The following is a 21525-nucleotide window of genomic DNA, read 5'->3' on the forward strand; positions in this document are numbered from 1 at the left end:
AAATGAATGAAAATGAATGGGATCAGCGTCAGCCTCACAAGTGAATGACTGAATAAATGCAATAAAAGGCTAATAGACAACGCTAATACTACTCTGTTCATCAATTTGATTACAGATATTTTTTTTGTTATAAATTTGAGTACATGCATTATGTAATTTGTAAAATGATGCTGTAGTGGAGACCTTGCTACAACACTATTAAAACTCTTCCCTTTTTGTGAGATAATGAGGTTTGTAGAATAGTGAGATTCTTTCGTATGTTGAATCTTAATCTGTTCCTAATGGTGGGAGTGCTGAAGTAATGTATCTCACTGTGATCTGGTACTTCGGTATTTGCATAAAATGGCAGTTCTGTATATTCTTTTGGCTAACTGTAAATATAAATGTTTCATATTAGCATAGTTGATTTTTTGAGGTACAGCCATTTGTGTGAGATTAGAAAAAGCAACTTTATTTCTAAGAACTTGTAAAAAAAAAAAAAGTATTTTCAATAAAATTCCCTACCTCACCTCTATTGTGCAGAAATTATCCCATTTTCCAACTTCATTTATAAACACAAAGAAGATCCCTTTTCAGTTACTGGCAAAACATTGCTGGTTTTCATTAGAGCAATCAGAGGGGAATGCTTGAAAGTCTGAAGTCTAATTTGTTCCCTTTGCTGCCTTTACATTATGGTAATCAGGTATGAGATACCTGAAAAGCAAATTCTAGAAATTTTATGCCATCTTAAGCAGTTCCCTCACTCAACCCTGGGATCAAGAGCCTGTGCCCTAATTTTTATTGCGTAGTGGCTGGCCATGCTTGATTTTTTTTTTTTTTTTTTTTTTTTTTTTAAGCAGGGTGGGGGGAGGGTGATGAGATCATACCATGGATCTTTGTAAGACTTTAGGGGGGGAAAGGTTTCAAATCCTTGTTTTGCAATGAAGAGGATTGGGCCAATGCTTTGTTTTCTTTAATTGGGATGTAAATGTACATTCCCATAATCAGTTCTAAAAGTAAATGTCTTAAAAGAATTGGAAGTTATGCCAAAGTTTATTAGCTACTTTATTCTGCCTTTCTCTGAAATGCTTACACCTTTAAAAAACATGTAATTAATACCAGGAGTGTTTCTCACGTTGCTAGTGGGACTGACTTTCTCTGGCTTCTCTTGAGGTGGATATAGCAAACCCAAATAAAATTTTTAACCTTTAAAGTTTCAGTACCTGGATTTGATTCCTCTATATTCCTGCACATACTGTGACACCATTTTTTTAACCTTAGTTCAGAGGTTGTGCTCTTTAGCAACACCTGTAAAATTCCCCTTCAGAAGCTGTCTCATGGTGCATATCCCCTGGGAAGTGGAAAGGAGGGGAGAAAAGGCACTCTGCTGTGTGTAGGGGAAGCCTTTCCTCAGGAGAACTCGTTTTTCACCTGAGAGGGTTGTAGAAAATGGCAGCAGTTCCTGCTGAAATTTGTGAAAAAGCACTAATTTTGAACCCAAATAATCTCAAAAGTCTGTGGGTTTTCTGGGCTCAGTGTTTGCTTCTGTGAGAAGAAAGGTTGATGTGAGTATTTTGAGATACAAATTTTTACATCATTGATGTTTGTAGTTTCAAGACCAGTGTAAAATAGCTTGGCTGACATGCCTATGAACCCTCCCCTTTCCTCTGATTTGAGCAGTAGCTCAGAGCTTTATATATTACTGCATAAAAGAAATACTAGATAATCCCCTACAATGATAAAAGGACAGCATATTTTCAGGCTCTCAAATTTAAGCTCCAATTCTTGACGAAACTTGCAGCAAAGTGGTCATAGGTACTACTTGGCAGCCTGCATACTTTGTCACAGGTTCTTCACTGGTTTTAGAAATGAAGACTACTTTTTTTTTTTTTTAACAGTAAGCCTTGCCCTGCTCAAACACTATTAATAATTAAACACGTGTGACCCTCCTCACCGAGTCACTTTTCATTGAAAATAAAGGTTTTCAAGAAGGTTTTTCAGGTTTCTCACCCTTTCCCCTTACTACATTAGATACCTTATTACAGGTGTCTTGAATTATCTGGATTTTGATATGGAAATCTATGATCTCAAGTCAGAAATATGCAAAGTTAGACTTATTTATATATAGACTGGACTCATCTGAGCGGCCCAAGGCACCCTAACCCAACATACTTCTTGGTTTATCTGTGCTGAGCACAGGGCTGGGATGCAACCACATCACCTCTTCTCAGAATGATTAAGCTGCAATACCTTTGTTGCACGTGCTGGTCTAAAACAACCACCTCATTCTCTAAGTCTGGTTAAACAAAACCAAAATGTGATTCCACATTTTGATTAAAACCTCAAGTTAAAATTTTACAAACCTTTTAAGATGGAGTCTAAATTTAGTGCAATTAGCTGGATTAAACATTACATTTAAATTGCAGATAGTTAATCACCTTACTATGGGGGAACTCCGACCTCAACAAAAGATATTAGTTTTGCTTATGACGTGCATAAGGAAGGGGGATTTGTAATTCTGACATTTTTTTAATTAACTGTATATCTTAGAGCATGCCCATTTCCCTGCTTATGACCATCATCTCAGTTTCATTTCAAGATAAATAAAACCTCATATTTACTTTGCAGCTTTGTTGGAGATGCTACCTTAATCTGAGAAGAATTAATATACAGCATGGAATTATGTACATCCCACTTGATTTCATATGCCAGGGCTCCTACCTTTATTCTGCAAGGTACTTTAACATGAAGATACTTTAACGTGAAGTTGCCATGGATTTTTGTTTTGAGGACCAAACAGTGTTCCTCAAAATGGGACTGTTAACTGTTTGAACTTTGAAGATTACTGTGATGTTAGGATTTCTCTTATACTGGCATTATGTTCTGTCATTGTTATGTGACATTATACTTACAGAAACTATTAATAAAGAATTTTGCTAGAAATACTGATTTCTCCTTCCTTTTACAAAGTTTAGACCAACTCTCTGAAGTTAGGCTACTGGAATAAAATAAAGTTCAAAAGCTGTTTAGAAACTAAAATGTTGAGTGCTCTGGGGAAAGTTGATTTTATATAAAAATTAGATGTTCTTTCCCTTTTGTAAAACAGTAATTTTCATGTTACTGCTGGCACTGAAGTCAGGGTCTTGAATTCTTGAGAGCTCAGCCCATAACAGTTGTAGGGCTGAGCTTTACTGCATCTCTTCTGGAGCGTAAGTGCTCACAAAGGCATAAAGTTCACCGCATTATGTTGCGGTGAAACCAATTTTTGGTTTTTACAGTGTCTCATTCCCCAGAAATTTTAAATTTGAAAAAGACTCAGGAAGAATCTTTACCAGAAAGAGGGCAATCTAAATACTAATACTTGGGGGGGGTGTTTGTTTTAATAATACATAATAATCTTCAAATTTTATTTAATTTTGAGCAGTTAGTAGTAGCTAGTTATATTTCTGCAGTGCTGATGAATTATATAGTGCTCACTCAAGTGTTTCCCAAAACAGTTCAGGGTTCAGAATCAAATTTGCTCTTCTATTTCAGATTAAGGACATTGAAAAATAGACTGTCGTGATTCAAACAGCATTTTACAACCTTTGCAACCAAAAGAAAGGTAACGCTCCTATGCTTTTGCTGCTCTGTATCAGTGAACGGGAAGTGTGAGAATCTGAACACAGAAAATATGCCCCTCCATGATGAAAGAGTAGGTTCAGGGTGAGTTGTATCAATGAGTATCAATGGCTGATGGGGGCAGTATGGAAGAAAAAAAACAAATTCTTCGTGTTAGTGACAGGACAAGAGGCAATGAGCACAACCTGACGTACAAGACAGTGTGTTCAAATGCAAAACTGTTTTTACTGTGAGGGTGGTTGAAGGCTCTAACTCGTTGCTGAGGGAGGCTGTGGAGTCTCCATATCTGGTGATAATCAAAGCCCATGGGACAAGGTCTGAGCAACCTGCTTCAGCCAACCCTGCCCTGAGCAGTGAGATTGGACTAGAGCGTCTGCAGAGGCCCCTTCCAACCTCAACCATTCTCTGACCTGAAACTGTCCATAAAATTGAGAGAAGACAGTCACAAAGATTAGATTCAGAATTCTAGCCAGACCAGACAATGATCTTGAGGTAAGCTTAATAAAGATGTGCATGTGTACACCGGGGTATCTCCTGTCATTAGCATGACAGTATCTCATAGTGATCCAGTACCTCAGTAACAAAGGACTGATACACGCATGCAAACTTTTTCACCAGCTAAAAATTAAAGGGCCCATCTAGCTAAATAAAATCTTCAGTACATTTCATGCCAATATAGTTAAATGGTTTGGGGTACCTATGAGATCATCCCAGACACACTTAATGGCTCATCTACAAATTTGAGCAGAGTTTCCTGCAGAGCTTTCACAGCACTTTCTGCATCTGCAACACTGTTGGCCAATAACATACATTCCAGAGGTTTTTACAGACAAAATGGCATTCCAACTTACCTTACCTGTCACATACTGGTGATGGTGATGTGTGTTTTTTTCTCTTGTAGTCTCTCCAACTACAACAAGACGTGGCCCTGTGTTCACAGTGAAGGAATGCCGGCTCCAATCAGCCCAGACATTGCAAAAAATGGTACTTTAATCATACTGCTGTCTGATAATAGACTCCTTGTATACAATTGCTCTCTAGTAATTTTGACTGTTGCTTTTAAGTCCAGTTCCTTCTGATCTTTTCTCACAAGTGGAAATTTTTAATGTGGAAAATGCATACTCCTCTGGCAATAGTTTTGAAAAATTCACTGTCTTCCTTTCACAAAGGGATGTTCCAGCAACTGCAGAGCAGAAGGGCGTTCATGCTGATCTCTGCATGGAGGATTTGAAAAATCAGTACATAAAATGAATATGCATGCCTGTGATGTAACTGTTTGTAAAACCTAAATGCAAACTTAGCCTTTTTTTCCCCCCTTCATTTCTCCAGTCATTACTCATTTTTTGGTTTTTTTTTATAAAGCTGGTAAAAAGGAAGGCGGGATTTATGGGAAGAGGCTGTTGGAATTTATGAATTATAAAACTCAAATATTTTATTATTACAGAAATCATTCTTTATTCCTCTAAATTCCCTGCAAATCTTTGAATAATTCTGTTAGTGGGGCTGGTTCAGATGCATCAAAATTTGTTTAAGGAGAGTGACAATTATTTGTTTGATCTTGTGTCAGTCAGGCTGTTCTTTCATCTCCGATCAATGTCATGCATGTTAAGGACACCATATGGAATTACCGTACTGTAATTACAATATTGGTTTGCTAGAGCCAAGGGCTTTTTCAGCCCTCAATTTGGAGAAAAAAACAGGGGAAGAAGTAAAGGACACTGATTTTTTAAATAATAAACTAATGGGGAAGGTGGGATAAGGGAGTCGTTTATATTTAGGACATGATGAGATCGTATATTAAAACTTAGCTGCCACAGATGCATCCTAACTTTAGAAAAAGTAAATACTTCATTTAAAAAAGTAAATGCTTTACATCTCTATGTTTCCTTCTGCCTATCAATTCCTTCTACTTTTTAGACACTGTTCTCTCTGACGCAAAGTATATATAATATCATTATATACAGTTCACAGTTTTTCTGATTATTGTTACATGGTCCAGAGGAACAACTCTAATCCAGGAGTTAGAAACCAGTTTTTCTGCCTCCAAGACCATTGCCATACCCACTAAATAACATGCATCTCTCTAACACTCAAATCTGGTCTTTAGAGACATGTAAAAGGCTGCTATTAATTTTATAAACACTACCCAGAGAGGTCAGGAACTTAGCTCTTGAAATTGATAGTCCATTTAAACATCTAGGACAAAGCTGATATTTAAAACAAACACCACAAAAATAATTCTTATAATGGGTGAATGCTAGAGTTTTAGGTTTTTTATATAGAGAACTTTGTTTCAAACAAATTTCCTGGACTGCAGTGATAATAGATTTTTCTATTGCAGAAGATAATTAAGTGAAAGCTCTTTCATTTAGAATATTGTTCTCAAAACAACTTGCCTGACATAGGCTGCACTCAGTCAATGTGATGTTGGAACAGCAAGGCACATCAACGAAATTTTGTCTAAAACTCAATGGTGCCATGTTTTTGCATGAAAATTACAGGGAAAGTAAACAATGAGTATAAGGCCTACAAAATAGAATTTGTGATGGGCTTTTTATATTGCTGTAGAGAGTGAAGTTCTTTTACGTATGCTACTATTTAAAGGCTTTCCTAAAATGTTGAAAAACCCATGCATTTACAATAGGGTCATATGTACTGTGTAAGAGGTAAGCTAAGCTCCCATCAGCAATCTCTACAATATAAACTACTTGCATTTTTCCTTTCACTTTTCAGTTAAATATCTACATACCTGGTTAAGCATGCATGCACGAAATCCACTGCTGTGCTGGAGAATCGATCAGGTAAGGAAGGCATCAGTCCTCTGTGGGCCCCAATATAGAACATGGCTGCTATCCTATCCATGGAAGCCAGGGGCGGTTTTCCTGTTGCCATCTCAAATACGGTGCAGCCAATGCTCCAGATGTCTGATTTTCTTCCATATCCAGATTCATTTATAACTTCTGGTGCCATCCAGTATGGAGTCCCATGCACAGACTTGAGCATCTCGCTCTGTGTGCCACTGAGGCTTACCCAAGCTAAACGCCTGGCACAGCCAAAGTCAATTAGCTTTACTATACCATTTGGCATGAGCATAACATTATTGCCTTTGATATCTCTATGTACCACACAATTGTCATGTAAATATGCAACCCCTTGTAGAATTTGTTTTGTATATTTACAAAGGACAATTTCTGGCAATGGACCAAAACGATTAAGAATACTAGAAATTGAGCCACCAGGAACAAACTCCATGAAAATGCTTAAAATGTTGTCTTCCAGACTGGTTCCTAAATAAGTTACAATATTGACATGCTTCAATGTCTTCAAAAGATCAACTTCCTCATGAAACTTCTGATACTCCTTTTCTGTAGTGAGTTGATCTGATGTATCCAAAACAACCTGTTTTACAGCTATTAATTGTCCCTGGCTTGTCAGACCGCAGTATACCTACAATGAAACTAGCAATTATTAAAATGAAACATGAAATAAAACTGAGTATTTGCTTATTTTAAATAGTATCTTTGTGTTCATCATGTTTCATGTCTCATTGTATCACCCAAAACATTTGTTTGCTCAATAGGACAACAGCCAGTTACAAGGTAAGACATAGCTCAAAGATAACCAGCACATCTCTTAAGATATTCAGACATTAACTTACTGTGCCATAGGCTCCCTTTCCAAGGACTTCACCTCTTGTCCACATGATAGGATCTTTGTTAGTTAAACTGCTTCCTGGTAGTTTAGTAGATTCCTCAAAGTTTAGCAGGTCACTTTCTTCATTTGTTACCAAAAAGGCTTTACTGTAACTCTGCTTGAAAGATGATGGTCAGCGTGGGGAGAAAGCAGGGAGGAAAAGAAAGGCTTCATATTATCCTTACATTTTTTATAAGGAGTAATTTTTACCTGGCATGACTCTTCTCTATAGATTTTTGTATATAAAAATTATTTATATAATTTTGATATAATTTATATATTTAATATAATTTATATATTATTTATATATTTATAAAAATTTGTGTTTTATAAAATTCATCTATTTAAAAAAAATACATATCTACACACTCATTGCCCACCTCATCAATACAATTGTTATACTAAGTAAGACTATATACATATTTTCAAATATATATCACAATAGGGCATAAGCTGGAAATTACAGCATGACATCTTTTCCATAGACATCAAGGCAGACAGAAGGAACACTTAAAAGAGCAGGAAATACACCTGCTTACTACATTTTTGTCACGTAGCTACAGTTTCTAAGCTAAAGGGTGAATATGATTATTGCCTTGCTCTAGGTAACATATGTAACCCAAGTCTGATGAAAACAATTTGGACATGACTTCACAGGAGGAAGAGACTGCTTCAGAAAGATGGTAATAATTACTCCATCTAGCCATGGATCTCCCTAGGAGAATGAGAATGAAAGTATAATTGGCACCTGTGTCTGCAGAAGGATAAGGAATTGTATCAGCATGTACTGAAAAAAATTTCCTTATAAATTTGTAATTTAGATAGACAAAAAGCTAACAGGGCCAAGGGGAAGCAGTACAGGTAGATAAGCGCCTTAGTAGTGCAGGTTCTTAACTGACTTGGGAGCCAGAATCTAAGCCTCCTGAGCTTGAAGTTTTGATTAAACATTAATTAAACAGCCCCAAGTCTGTCAGATAAGACAATACTTGTAGTTCATACCTAGAAAAGTATCTGGTTGCACTCAGAGATTCAAGGAAATTGCCCTTTTGGATATCCAAGAACCATTTGTGGTATCTTTTCATATTCCTTAGATGTCAAGATCTCAAGAGCTTTTGCCTTGCCCCAGTACCTTTTTATACATGCTCTTCAGTTAAAATAGCCTCTCTTTTTTACTCACTACAATTTTTCAATGTATCTTGACCCACCCCGATAGCTATTCCTGTCATGCCTTAGTACCATCTGACTTTTGTCCTGACATGCAGCCTCTAACATGGGTATCCTCAACTGAGAACTGGAAGAATCAGTGGGCAGCTGGCCCAAGGAAAAGGGACTTGATCATTAACAAGCACATATTTTCTATCTTTCATCCAAACTTGTGTAGAAGCATCAGTCAAAGGAGCTAGCAAGTTACAAGAAATTACTTTTACCTTCTCTAGAGGACTATTTTCTATTGCTCCATCTCCATTCATTGTATTTTCTTGTTCTTTAGTATGTGTATTTTGCATTTTAGAACCTGATTTTTTTGTTTTTGAAGAGTTGATGTCTTTTTCTTCAAGCATTAGCAATTCTTTGGCCAGACAACAGAGCAACTCATCAGTCACATCCTTATTACCTGCCCAGGACAAAATATTTTGACTTGTCTGGCAACTGGGGCTTGTAACATTTTTTGTCTGAATCACTAAAGGCTGAGTCAATTCATTTGCCAAACCACTGTTCTGAGGTGTGTAAGCACAACTGTGATTTAATTTTTTTGCAGGGGATTGACACTCCAGTCTATCTGAAAAGGGCAATGCTTCACACTTATTTATAGACTTGAAAGAGACCTCGTCTGATTCCAGGCCTTTGCAGCCATCCACATCCACCTTGCACTGGGGTACACAAATGTTCTGGTCTGATGCTAGTAGACTGCTACTTAGAGTAACACATTCTCTGTAGTTTTTATCACTGAACTGGAGAAGATTTTGGCTACAGTTAGCAGCTCTCTGATGGTTGGATATATCTTGACTGTCTAAAGACTGCTCCAAAAAAACTTCTTTAATAGTTGATAAATTTGAATCTGAAAAAACTTTACTTTGCTTAGTTGATTGTGAAAGCTTTTCTAAAAACATAAGTTGACAACCTGTGTCTTCATGAAACAATGTCATGCTCCTTGAAGTGTTTATTGGAAAATCTGAATTGGAAGTTATTACATTATTTTGCTCTGTGTTGCTGTCACTCAACTTGGTGCTTCTGTCCTTTGTAATTAAACCTTTCTGCTTTTGTTTAGTGCCAGGTATGGTCTTTTTTGGCTTAGAATATGTTCTCTTTTGAGTATTTCTTACTCGACTGCTCTCTCTCCCTTTATTGCAAGTAGGTCTGCAGGTGCTAGCAGTGCATCTCCCAGATGGAGCAGAACAAACATCTCTATCAAATCTGTTCTCATGTTGATCAAGCTCACGCATGTGAGAATAGACAGGAGTTCCAAACATTTCATAAATACCTGGGCCTTTGTCATTTGAATTTATTTTCTTGAACATGTCACTGTATTTCAGATCTACAAAATCTGAAGCAGACTGTGCATGCAGTAGAGGAAGTGGAGTAACAGGTTTCTTTAAGACGACTGAATTTTTGCAGCTGGAGGAGAAATTTTGGGTTTTAAGTTTCTGAGCACTCTGAGCAAAATGGTCTTTGTGTGCTTGAGGGTTTTTTTTCTGATGTTTCAGGAAAGTCTCAGATTCCACATGTGGCAGTTCCAAAGACTTGGCATTACATTTTGTGGAAATCTCATCAGAAACAATTATGTCTTCAGATATCTTTTTCTTGCTACTCATTTTAGATTTTGATGAATATTTATTTCTATTTATCTTTATTTTATTTTTGTCATTTTCTTTGCGAGCAAGAATGTTGAAGCTCTGAGTAACATGAAGAGGCAGGCTACGAATGGCATTCTTTTTTGCGGCAGGTTGCTTAGAAATGTGTGGTTCCCTAGATGGTTCTTGTTCAGAGAATGTAACATGAACAACAGGTTCAAGCTCACTTTGGTCTTTTGCGGTTGCTTCTGACATTGCTTCTTTTTCCACTTCAAATTCAGAAAGACAAATGCTATTTTCTGTCTGTTTTCCAGAGGGATCTTGCTCTTCTGCTCTGGCAAATACTGCAGCTACAGAATTATCTTTTAGGGCAGAGTAAACCTCTATCACTTCATTTTTACAGGAAGAATCTAAATCATGATTGTCAAGCACAAAGTTTGCACTCTCAGCATCTTCATGTGGTCTATAATCCCATATGATCTCTGTAGCATTTCCTGCTTCCAGACCAGTTCTACAGCAAGTCCCTGCTCTTCTTTCCTCATTGCCAGCTCTTGAGGCATCTCTGTTGCTTGACATTGTAATTGTTGTCTGAGCTGTAAATATTTCACAGTTTATCAGAGTATTATCTGAGCTCAAGTAGGGATAACCATCATCATCAAAACTGGCTTGGATCATGAGATCTAAGTTCTTACAAGCCACTGAAAGCTGGTACTTCATCTGGTCATTCTTTTCAGTACTGGTAGCTTCCCTCCATTTTAAATTGCTTTGAATTTCTTCTTTCTTGTTGCTGAAGTACTTATAATAGTTACTCATGCTGAAGTAGTACAGGTCTTTCATTGGAGTGAACTTAGCAGAAAGAGTAGCCACAATTAGGTCTGATGACTTTTCAATGTGCCTTTTAAATAGATTGTCTAACTGATACTGATAAAATGTAGTAACTGTCTTTATAGGCTGAGGAATAGAGTTCATAATCAGAATACTTCTGATGTTGGTATTTTCATTGACAGTATTATCCTCTAGAGGAGCAAGATGAATTGTTCTTACAGGCAGAAATGTCACTGGTGGCAAATGAAACTGTAATTTCCATAAAAACCATTAATAATGGACTACACAACAGACACAGGTAAAGTATAATCACTAAGAACCAAGTAGACTAAGAAAATAAATCAGAAAAGAATTATTCTTTTATATATTCCCAGATTTAACCTAATAGGAAGTGTAATATCAAAACCCTAAGAAAATACATCAATTTTCTCACATCCAGAACTATTTCTAAGTATTTCATGGTACAGAAAGTGGGATCCTTTGCTATAAGGCACAAATCATTCTCCATGATTTAAAAATAATAAGCTTTGTCCAAACATACAAATAATCTTGTCAGTTATTAACTATGTTTTACACCATGTAGCATGTTTGCTAAAGGAATTCAAAGGCTGGTCAGTGGCTTCATGTGCCAAAGTTTCTTTCTTGCTGTGCTCTTTCACTGAATGATCACGCCATGCTTACACTGATATTTAAAGTCTTTTTATGTAATCCTCCAAAGTGTGCTGACACTATATTCCCAATGGAACTAGATCTCGTGTAAGCTATTTTTAAAAAGCAAAAGCTAGACTATTATAACAGAATGCTATTTTTATCCCTAGAGAAAACAATTCTTACAAATTATTTATAGGGTTTAAAAGAATTATTCTAAATCTAAAGATACAGATTTTCCATATGTTTAGTGTGGTCTTATGAAATTCCATAAACCATGTTATATGGGCCACTGATTTAGCTCACAGGGTTTTAAGTAAGTTGGAAGATAGCACAGTCTGCACTTCACTTTGAGTGAGGTTAAACAGATAGTTAGCCAAAGGGCATTTTTATATGGCAGCTAACACAGAAGTCTGGTGTGTGTGGGATGTATTTTATTATTCCTCTCTTTCTTCTTCTTTTTCCATCCCTTTACTTCAAAGGTACCATATATCTTTGAAAGAGTACAGATCTGAGAATTTGAGTACTTTGTTATGATTATTCAGATGAACAGAACATTTTCTGAAAATAATATTTCTGTTCTTTTTTTTATAGGAAATGGAGAAAAAATAAGCTTGGATATACCATATATTTTTTATGCAATTGAATGCAATAGAAACAATCACAGAGTCATATGCTCTGAGTACTCATTTGCATGTCTATATTCAACATCAGTTTGCAATCTGCAGGAAATTTTGGCTTGCATTCCAAGACAAACTGAGGTTTGAATGTGCCAGGAAAAGCAATGCGTGATGGTTTGAAATTTACAGTTCTGAAGGCTTTGTCTAGCCTGCATGGCATTAATATGAATGCTCAGTTTATCCCAGATTATATGCCTCTACAAATCATCAGAGCCTAAGACATGAAATAAAGTTGCACTAAATCACACTAAGGTCAGCTAAATTATTTTTCGCACACGTTTCCCTCTATTTGAAATGGTTTTTTCCATAGCCCTTTTTATGATCTTCTGTCAGAACTCTTGCTATTACTGCTATACTTCATTTTTTTCCTATGAACACTGTTGCATTCTGTAGTGGGTTCACTAAAGTATACAGCTGGTTCAATTAGTCAAGTCTTTTGTGCAAAGAGCTATTAATTAATATTTGTAAAGACTAAATTATCTTTTTTCTAAGTACAGTATATTTGATCTATTGTAACTTTTAAGGCTCATGGTGTGTGAAGGACGGATACATATAAAAATTTCTAGCTTTTTTATAAGTAGAAAAGTATTTTCGGGAATCCTATTTACACTTATTTACACTTATCACAACATTTCATGTCACAATAAATTTCAGCAGGCATCTAATCTCAAGACTGTTCTTCAATTCAGCTTCAAATTTAAATTACCACTCAATACAAGAGAGTTGTCATTATAAATGTGACAAAACTAGACATCTAACATGTTTAACGCATAGCAAGTGCATACTTTAAATTAACTTACATATTTCTATTTTTAAAGTTTTCATATCTTTTTCAGCTTCCAACCCTTTATCCTCAAAAATCCCTGATGTAACACCTTACTGACACACACACACACACACACATATATATAAAATATATATAAAAATATTTCATGTTCATCAAAAAAAAACCAAGCACTACACAGAAGAAACTACTTACACTTCTTCTGTATTTCTATTTTAAAGATTTTGAAAGCATATAATACTTCTAATGGCATTCAGTTTTATACATAATACCATCTCACCTCAGATCTCCTGTTCCTGGCTTTTAATGTTGTTATATTTAGCCCTTAAAAAAAAAATAATGTTAGTTTGATGTTCTTAAACAGAGTACAATTTTCATTTATAAATTAATTTCAAACTGTAGGGTTCTGGGGACCAAGAATCTGTCTGATGTGTGGTTTCAGGACTATGCTATAAATCTGCTATGCAGAAAAAGGTTGTAAGTTGAAATTTAATTGTAATACTGAACTTTGCAATTCCATTTTCTATAGAAAGCTATAAAATACAATAATTTTTAAATACTTTCATTATTTAAGCAAATATTTCTCCTCAATTTCAGATGCTTGTTATTTTCAATATGTGGCTAATAATATTGCCAGCATGAGGAAAAAAAGTGAAAGGGATGCCATCATAGCCCCACTCCAGCTACAGAAAATTACTTTGCATTTTGTGGGCTCAGTTTTACTATAGAGGGTAACAGGAATGGTGAGGTCTGTCATTGTTTCTCCATCTCCTTCATTCTGCAAATACAGACACACATATAATTAAAGAGGATCAATATGGCTGAAGTCTACTTTACATGAAGAAGTCAAACAGACATAAACACAAAGTTTAAAATAAAAGGACCTCTAAGGCTTTGCCATCTAATTTGATAATCAATTTATAACTTATAAATAAAGTTATGACTTTTAAAATGGAACTTACTTTGCTGTATTTGTGCTTTTATTATCTGAAAAGCATCTAAATCCGTAAATGATTTTGAAACTTTGGATTCTGGGCATGAGGCCTGTAGCAGAAAGCTGAAGTCAAAGCCATGCCCTATGATCTTTTTCTTCAGGAAGAAAGGTAAAGAAGTGTGATGTCTCATCTGTAATGCTAACTGATTTTTAGTTGGAAAACATGCCACTTGTTGATCTGGCCATGGTCTGGATTTTGGTAGTATTGTGCTAAAAGGCAAAACCAAAGAAAAAAAACTGTGAAAATAAGTGGAAGAAGCCTACTCAGTTCAGATAATCATATGACTGGAGAATAATGTGAACAAGAAGTTTGTAAGATCCAAGAATGCCAAAGTATGTTTTCTTTCTTCATCCATCTGGGAAATTGTGGCTCTCATTGGAAGCATCCCACTGCAATGCCAGAGACTGACTACAAGGGAGAATGAATGACAAACAATGTAAACCAAGCAACAGCAGGAATGGGAAAACATATTGCCCACCTTCCCCTTTTTGACAAAAAATGATTGCTTCCAGTATGTATTTTTTATGAATCATCAGGAAAGGATGTCAGAAGTATTCTGAAGACCAGATGTGCCTTTGTCATTTATAAAATATGCTATGGCCTGCCTGAAAGAATAGAGGCTGTGTGAGCAAGCCTCAGATTTCTGCCAACTAGTTTCTGAAGAATGAAAAATCCAAATACAGAAAAAAATAAATACTGTGGCTGAAAAAGAGGTACAAAAAGGTAGTGTAAGTTAATCTTGAAGCTGCATGCAAAATAATTGTCTGATTTTAACAAGTCAAATGCTGATGTAAAACCATATACTATATGTTTTTTCATATTGTACCTAATAATTTGTTCCTGCGGTTCAATATTGTGCCTCCAGCAGCGGCCAATAATTGAGGTTGGGAAGACAGAAACAGTACACAACATATATAGCTGGATCTAACATCTGGCACTGAGGATTCTTACTCATAGACTACTAACTGCTTTGTCTCCATTTTTTCATACACAACTGCTAATTAAATATTAATACTAACCTGGTTTCTCCTAGAGCTTTGTGTGGCTGATGCATTTCTTTCATTAGCTTATCTGCATTCTGAAGAGCAACACCACTTCCACAACCTGCAACAATACAGTAGTATTTGCATAAAAGCAGTATAATTCACTGACCAGTAACACAATGCAAATGCAGTTATTTTTGGACATTAAAATATTTTAAAGAAATACAGGAAGTAACTATCAGGGAAAAAAAAAAAAAAAGCACGCATGTTTCATTTGTATAAGATACCTATACATAATTCCTGTTAATTTTCGGAAATGTGAATGCATAAATCTGAATTATTTTTAGTTATTTAGGTAAGTGTATTAATTCAATGTACTATAAAAGCAAAGAACATCTTAAAAAAAATCCACTTACAACTCCTATTTCAGAAGAACAGAAATGTAAGGAAAATATTGACAGAAACTCTGCAAAAATAGAACATTTAAAAATAGGAAAGCTATTAAAACCAAAACAAATCTCAGAACTTTTTAAAGGTGAAAAATAACTCTGTTTGGTGTCCTTTTTTTTGTAGTTGCTTGGTTTTGACAAGTAGCCAGATTTTCAGTTAATATTGTCCTTTTTCTTCTTCAAATTCCACATTACACTTCATGCATATAAATTTTCATTATACTACCTTCTTTGTTTCTCCTCCTATTTTGTTCATTGTCAGACATACTGTCCTTAGATGTATTAAGGTCCAGAAACCTGAAAAAAAGTTTCATGAATTGATTTCCAATACACATGTACAAAGCAGTACTTTATATTTCACTATTTCAGAGCCATAAGAAGGAGAAAAGAAACATTTTAAAAGTACTTGAAATTATTAAAAATGTTATAATTTAACAACATCCAATGCCCTCTCCTGCAAATACACAGAACCAAACGGTTCAGACAGTTTTTATTGCTAAAAACTCAACATATGCGATGTTGAATAAGACATGAAAGCTATCAGTATTATTTTGCTGATATCATCCTCACTGTTGGACCAGAAAATCAACACTTCACATTTGGGAGATAACTGCATTTTTAACATATTACTGAGAAACCAAATCTGAATTAAATGTGTATCTTTCTCTACTAGGTCAAAACTAACTCTCAGCTGAAGAGGTTCAACATCCAAAACTTTCTGAGCACAGAATAGCTTGTACTCTCCAGCCTCAACAAATCTCTTTGATAGCTTATTCCAAAAAAATGGGAAGTCAACTGCAATCTTTTTATAAATTTCAGAAAATTATGTAATTTACTTTGTAAATAATTTTTAAGTATCTTGAGAAATAACTGGCCCATAATACAGTCTAGTTTTAAACATATGTTCAAAACTTAGCTGGGCATTTTCCTCTACAGAGCCAGTGCATCCAGACTGATTTGACTGAAAACATTAACAAAAAAATCTCATTGACAGCAACAAGGTATAAATTTCACACTTTATCTCAGACCTATTATAAATTCATAAATACATAAATGATAATGTATTCTCTCAGAATATTTACAAAGGTAAATTTTTTAGGCGTTTAAAATTTTTAGACCTTATAAAAAAATAAGTAGCCATTATATTTTTGCCTTTGAATTTCTGTGACCTGTGCCAGGCATCTGACTGAATTTGACATAACCAAGAGTCACTAATCTAGACAAGAGTTAGCCTGTTAAGTTACTGGTAGTATACTTTTGTTTCTCACTTAAAACTATTGTATTGTCAGAAACAGTTTCTTAACCATAAGTGTACCTTTTTTGAGCACCTTAGTACCTCTGTATGTTTAGAAAAATATATTATTAAAATTGTATTAAATTTATAAACCCAAAACTCTTTAAAGTTTACATTGAATTAGTATTACAGACATTAGCTATTTTAACTCCTGGTTGTTGAGAGACACAACAGTAGCTCAAGGAAATGAATAACAGATATCCATGTACCATCTGTAGTCTGGCACCGTACACTGTTGGCCTTCTATGAGGGTATATGAGCTTTATACGCCTGCGTGGGACACTTGAAAGAGACTGCCATCAGGATTCCCAACTAATGCTTTGATATCTTTAGAGATAAACCTTTAAACATTCCATATAGAGATAAACTCATCGATAAATAATCACTTGCATATTCAAAGTTATGCTTTTACAGTATTTCTAAATTCAGGCAGAAACAGAAGTAAGAATAATGTTCATTGTGAGTACTCACGCCTTGTATTTGCAGTTTAACATAATAGGATTTTCAGTGAGATTTACAAGCCCACAACAACCAAGTCAAACATTTAAAAAAAAATTAAAACAGCGAGTATTTCTCTCTTTGGACACTTATTTTCTACATCTTATGTTAACAATTGTATGCAGAAGTAACAGTAGATAGCTATGTGCTCATCCAAACTGGCAGCAAAGTCATAGTCTACAATGCAGGTTGTATGAAAGTAGTTTAGTGGCAGTGGAATTTAATACTACAGTTCCTGCAGAAAAAAAAACATACTTGGGGAAACTCAGACATCTGGTAGTTCCGTTACTGACTTCAGTGGGACCGAGATTTCACAATGGTTCAGATCTTAAAGCATACGCCTGTGAAGCAGAGCACATAGATTCTTTTCCCACACCTAGCACAGATGCTTGCATCATCTTACAAACTTATCTGAGCTCTGTAAATCTTAACATAGAAAGAAAACATGCTATTCATTTAAACGTATAAAGTGTTTCAACACATTAATTCAGAGGAGCTTATTTATTTTTGAGATTGCTACAGAATAAAACACAGTATGTATTTTGAATTAATGATACTGTTCATTTAAAACTTTCTGTCTACTGACTCTGTATTCCTAGCTGTAGCTGATCTAAATGGTGGTTTTTTTCTGAAAAAAATTGTATCTTCTGGTAAAAAAAAATTAAAGCTGATAGTTGTTGAAAAACACTGAAAAGATCAAAATAGATTAACCCCTCCCCACATTTTAAATTGGAAATGCCACCATGGTGATTTTAAGTTTTAATGTTATTTCATATGACTATTACCCCCTATGTTGTATCATCTCTAAGGCATTACTGAATTCCCGCAGTGGGAACAAGCTGTGCCCAAACATTGCTTTCTCCAGATAAAGATGCTTTTACTAGTCTTTACCCTTAATTAGGAGATTATAATAAACCTTTCCCACAACTAATCAGCCATAGCTGTGGGAAAGGAGCTAGCTGTCACACTCCCGGTTAATATAGCTATGTGTGGGCAATATTGATCCTGTTTACAGTCAACACTATTCCTGAATACGGTGACTAAGTGTTCTGTGAGCTGTTTTAGGATTACAAAAACATCAACCCTTTTTTCTAAGATTAAACTCAAAGATTAACAATACCATAAGAAGATAGTAACATAAACAATCACAAATTGCAGACTCTTAAAGAAACATGAAAGAGTGGAATCAAAGGATTTGAAGATTTCAAATTCTAGACAGATAATTCTTAAAATAAAATTCATTTCAATTAATAGTTTTGATGGATTTGGGGCTCTTTCTGAAAAACATAATAAACTGTTTCTCAAGTGACAAGAACACATAAGGTAATTAAATACAGTGAATTGAAATGAATAAAAGAAAATATGAATATTAGTTAATATCTGTATTAAAATATTTCCCAGTGTCTTTATAATTTAATAGCTTATGGTTTTAAAAACTCCGTAAAATACATAAGATATCGTACATAAAATAAGATATTGTCAAATATCTCATGTGTGTGAATGTACATGAATGAATATGAATATACATTTAAACATATAACAGTGTCAGATTCTTACACTGGATGACTCTGGGTGTTAGAGAGGAATATTATGAAGTTCATAATGGAAAATTATGTAATAATATGCCTATAAGGGTTTTTTTCCTACTAGGTAATCAAGAAGTATGTAATATGACAATTTATATCTTTTACATATGTATATTGCTGCTAATATTATTGAACAGGGTCTAACTTTTTACACAGCATAAATATTTTAATCCTTCTTGAATCAGGTGAAATGTTCTCTTGTACTGACATAATTGATATAACGTGGCAGTGGGTTCTCCTATTTAGCTGTGTAAGAAATACATGTTATGACCATTTAAAACAATTATCTTTCCAAAAAATGTTTCCATTTTCTTGCATTTGCATCTTCAGTTTAATTTGCTACAATACATTCTCCCCTCACACAAAAATATTGTATAACCACCACATACATGTTACCAAATTAATCTGGTTTAGAACCTAATTTATATGGCAGGCTAAAAAAAAGGGGTTTTTTTTAGAAAATCATGTTTATGTTCATTAAATCCAAAGATAGGCAGAACTATGAAAAATAGGGCACCTAGTGTCTCTTATGTTGCTGATTTCTTTATAAAATTTTATTTTCTCTGTTTCTTTCCTCACATGCATATTTTTACTGCATTGCTTGTTCTTACTTGACTCAACTGAATAAAACACTGTTTTATACATCTTCCACACTTAAGAGTACATAACCTTTTCAACACTCATTATAAATTTTATTACAAGTTATTCCTAACAGCAATCTTGGGTACTACCCCAGCAATGGTTTTGGTTTTGTTGTTTGGGGGTTTTTTTGAGTTACCTCATAAATTCCTATTCTTAATTTATGCACAAATACCTTTTTTTTTTTTTTCATCTGCAGCTGAGCCCAGGGTTCTCAGTAGTACTACTAACGTATGGGGGAAAAAACAGCTCATATCAAAGTACTACCAATGGTAAGATGTATGTGACAAATGCAAAGTAACAATCAATGTAGCTGCCTGTCCATAAAGAACTGTTCCATTTCGAAGTTCCAACAGATGTCAGTGGAAATCAAAGGCCTGTGTGGCCTTTGTTGGTTTCAGTAGCATGTTGCCACTCAATACTGCTAGTCAGGAAGATAATTAGGCTTTTGTTACTGATTATATCAGCAAAAAATACAATTACTTGGAAGCATACAGCAGCCTTCCCAAGAGACTCATGCATTTACCCTAGATTAAATTAATTTTTATAACTATTTTATATAACACTTTTTATCTGAGGAATGTGCATTATTTTATAACTGTGTAACAGCCAGGCATCAGACAGTACTGTCATTCTTAGTTTACAAAAGAGGAAACAGATAGAGGAAATCTGAATGACCTATAGCTGATGACCAAGGTCATCCAATGAACTGTGCAAAAGTAGCTATAGAAGTCTCTTGGTTTCTCATTCTTATGTTAAACACCAGTTAATCCATTAAAATGTTTATCCCATTATATTAGTCTGTAAAGAGTCATATTAGATGGTGAACTTCTCCAAACCTAAAATTTTTTGGGGGAATACACACAAAACCCTTTCAAAATAATAACTGAAAAGGTTCTATAAAAAGGCAGAAACAAGATCTTACCTGGTGCTTCAGTAGTGAAGTGTAAAAGAGGCACATCAACCCAACGAGTAGGTTCAGAGCATTTTTAGCTCACAGATATCTTACTTTGCTGGACATCAAGGAATTCAAACAGTAATTACATATACTTTGATTTTATTTTTGGCGTGTTTTTCTGAGTGCGGAGCACGTAGTAGTAATTCCTGAGGCAGACTCTTGTGCAGGCAAATGTTCCTGGCAGCTCCGGCTACACGAGGCTGTTGAGTTTACACGGTGTTGCCGAGGCAACTCCCCCCCGGGGGAGCATTTTGCTTGGAGGAGTTTAATTCAAAGAGCAGTAATGACCTAGGAAGACAAACACAGTTGAACCAAGCGGTAGCATTTTAAGTCCTAATCACAAGACAGCTCTCCCAGCACTCAAAACAAAGCATATTTCTCTGTTCTATTTCAATTTATACTTTTAGTTCCTTATCTATTTCCACGTGATTTTAGCTGTGCATTCAGTCCCCTCACCTAAACACTCCCCGTTACTCGTGAATAGTTTATCTCCTTTTTCTCCTTTTTGGCAGTCTTAAACAGCAGACTTCAAGGATAGTTGGTTTTTTTTTGTTTGGTTTTTTTTTTTTTTAAGTAGCAGATTATGCTAAGGGAGAAGAAAGGATAAAAGTGGTACAGTAGAGTCGGGCTCAAGTTGAATTGGAGGGTTTTGAAGGGAACTATTTTGCTGGATGCCAGAAGGCATCCTGGACACCGCTGAGTTGCACAAGCAAGAGGGGGCACCAGGAACGCCAGGCCTGGGGAACACCTCAGCTCCCGGCTGACTGAAGGAGGGTGTATTACTCCTACATTTACAGTTACCCCGCACAACCGGCCCCACGGTGACAAGCTGCGGCGGCAGTCCCGCCCCGGTACCCCGGAGACACGGCCACCCAGCCGTTAAGTCACTCCGTTTACTCCTTGAAGGAGCCGGAAAGTCTCCGGGATCAGGTCGCGCCCTCAGCTTCACCCCGCCGTGAGGTAATGGCCGCAGCGGGCGTCTCCTCGGCCGCGCCCGTGAGGCACTCCGGCCCGCCGCCAACGCGGGAGGGCCGCCCGGGTGTCCCCTCCCACGGAGGCTGCGGGGAAGGTCCCCCAGGGGATGGGGTGACGCCACCGCCACCG

At 35.8% G+C, this 21525-nt stretch overlaps 3 protein-coding genes across 9 annotated transcripts in view; 2 read left to right on the forward strand and 1 right to left on the reverse strand.

Annotated features, from left to right (window-relative positions):
- Positions 1-2910, forward strand: part of CCNT2 (cyclin T2) — a 27901-nt gene extending 24991 nt beyond the window's left edge. For 5 of the 6 annotated variants that reach the window (XM_026852148.1, XM_026852149.1, XM_026852153.1 and 2 more), the window contains one exon: positions 1-526. This exon is cut by the window's left edge. Coding sequence is in view for 1 of the 6 variants with exons in the window: in XM_026852152.1 (XP_026707953.1) it covers positions 2608-2630 (23 nt within the window). In the remaining 5 variants the exon portion in view is untranslated. Of the gene's footprint in view, positions 527-2607 lie in introns of those variants that run through there. The other variant, XM_026852152.1, reaches the window with a different exon arrangement.
- Positions 2911-4287: 1377 nt separating this feature from the next.
- MAP3K19 (mitogen-activated protein kinase kinase kinase 19) lies at positions 4288-20893 on the reverse strand. Of its 2 annotated transcripts, none has more exons than XM_026852625.1 (9): positions 20389-20893; positions 15673-15743; positions 15034-15118; positions 13982-14223; positions 13300-13343; positions 8721-11156; positions 7259-7408; positions 6350-7047; positions 4288-4814 (listed from the first exon to the last, which is right to left on the reverse strand). In XM_026852625.1, the coding sequence occupies exons 2-9, from the start codon at positions 15710-15712 to the stop codon at positions 4748-4750; spliced, it is 3762 nt and encodes a 1253-aa protein (XP_026708426.1). In that variant the 5' UTR covers positions 15713-15743; positions 20389-20893; the 3' UTR covers positions 4288-4747. The 2 variants fall into 2 exon arrangements, with proteins under 2 accessions (XP_026708426.1, XP_026708425.1); XM_026852624.1 differs by having other exon boundaries at positions 7259-7411.
- Positions 19697-21525, forward strand: part of RAB3GAP1 (RAB3 GTPase activating protein catalytic subunit 1) — a 25624-nt gene continuing 23795 nt past the window's right edge. Inside the window, exons 1-2 of the mRNA XM_026852517.1 lie at positions 19697-19735; positions 21219-21376. Coding sequence (XP_026708318.1) covers positions 19697-19735; positions 21219-21376 — 197 coding nt within the window. The remainder of the gene's footprint in view (positions 19736-21218; positions 21377-21525) is intronic.

This window comes from Athene cunicularia (assembly GCF_003259725.1).
Source record: "Athene cunicularia isolate RWA chromosome 7 unlocalized genomic scaffold, athCun1 chr7_part1, whole genome shotgun sequence".
Lineage (NCBI taxonomy): Eukaryota > Metazoa > Chordata > Aves > Strigiformes > Strigidae > Athene > Athene cunicularia.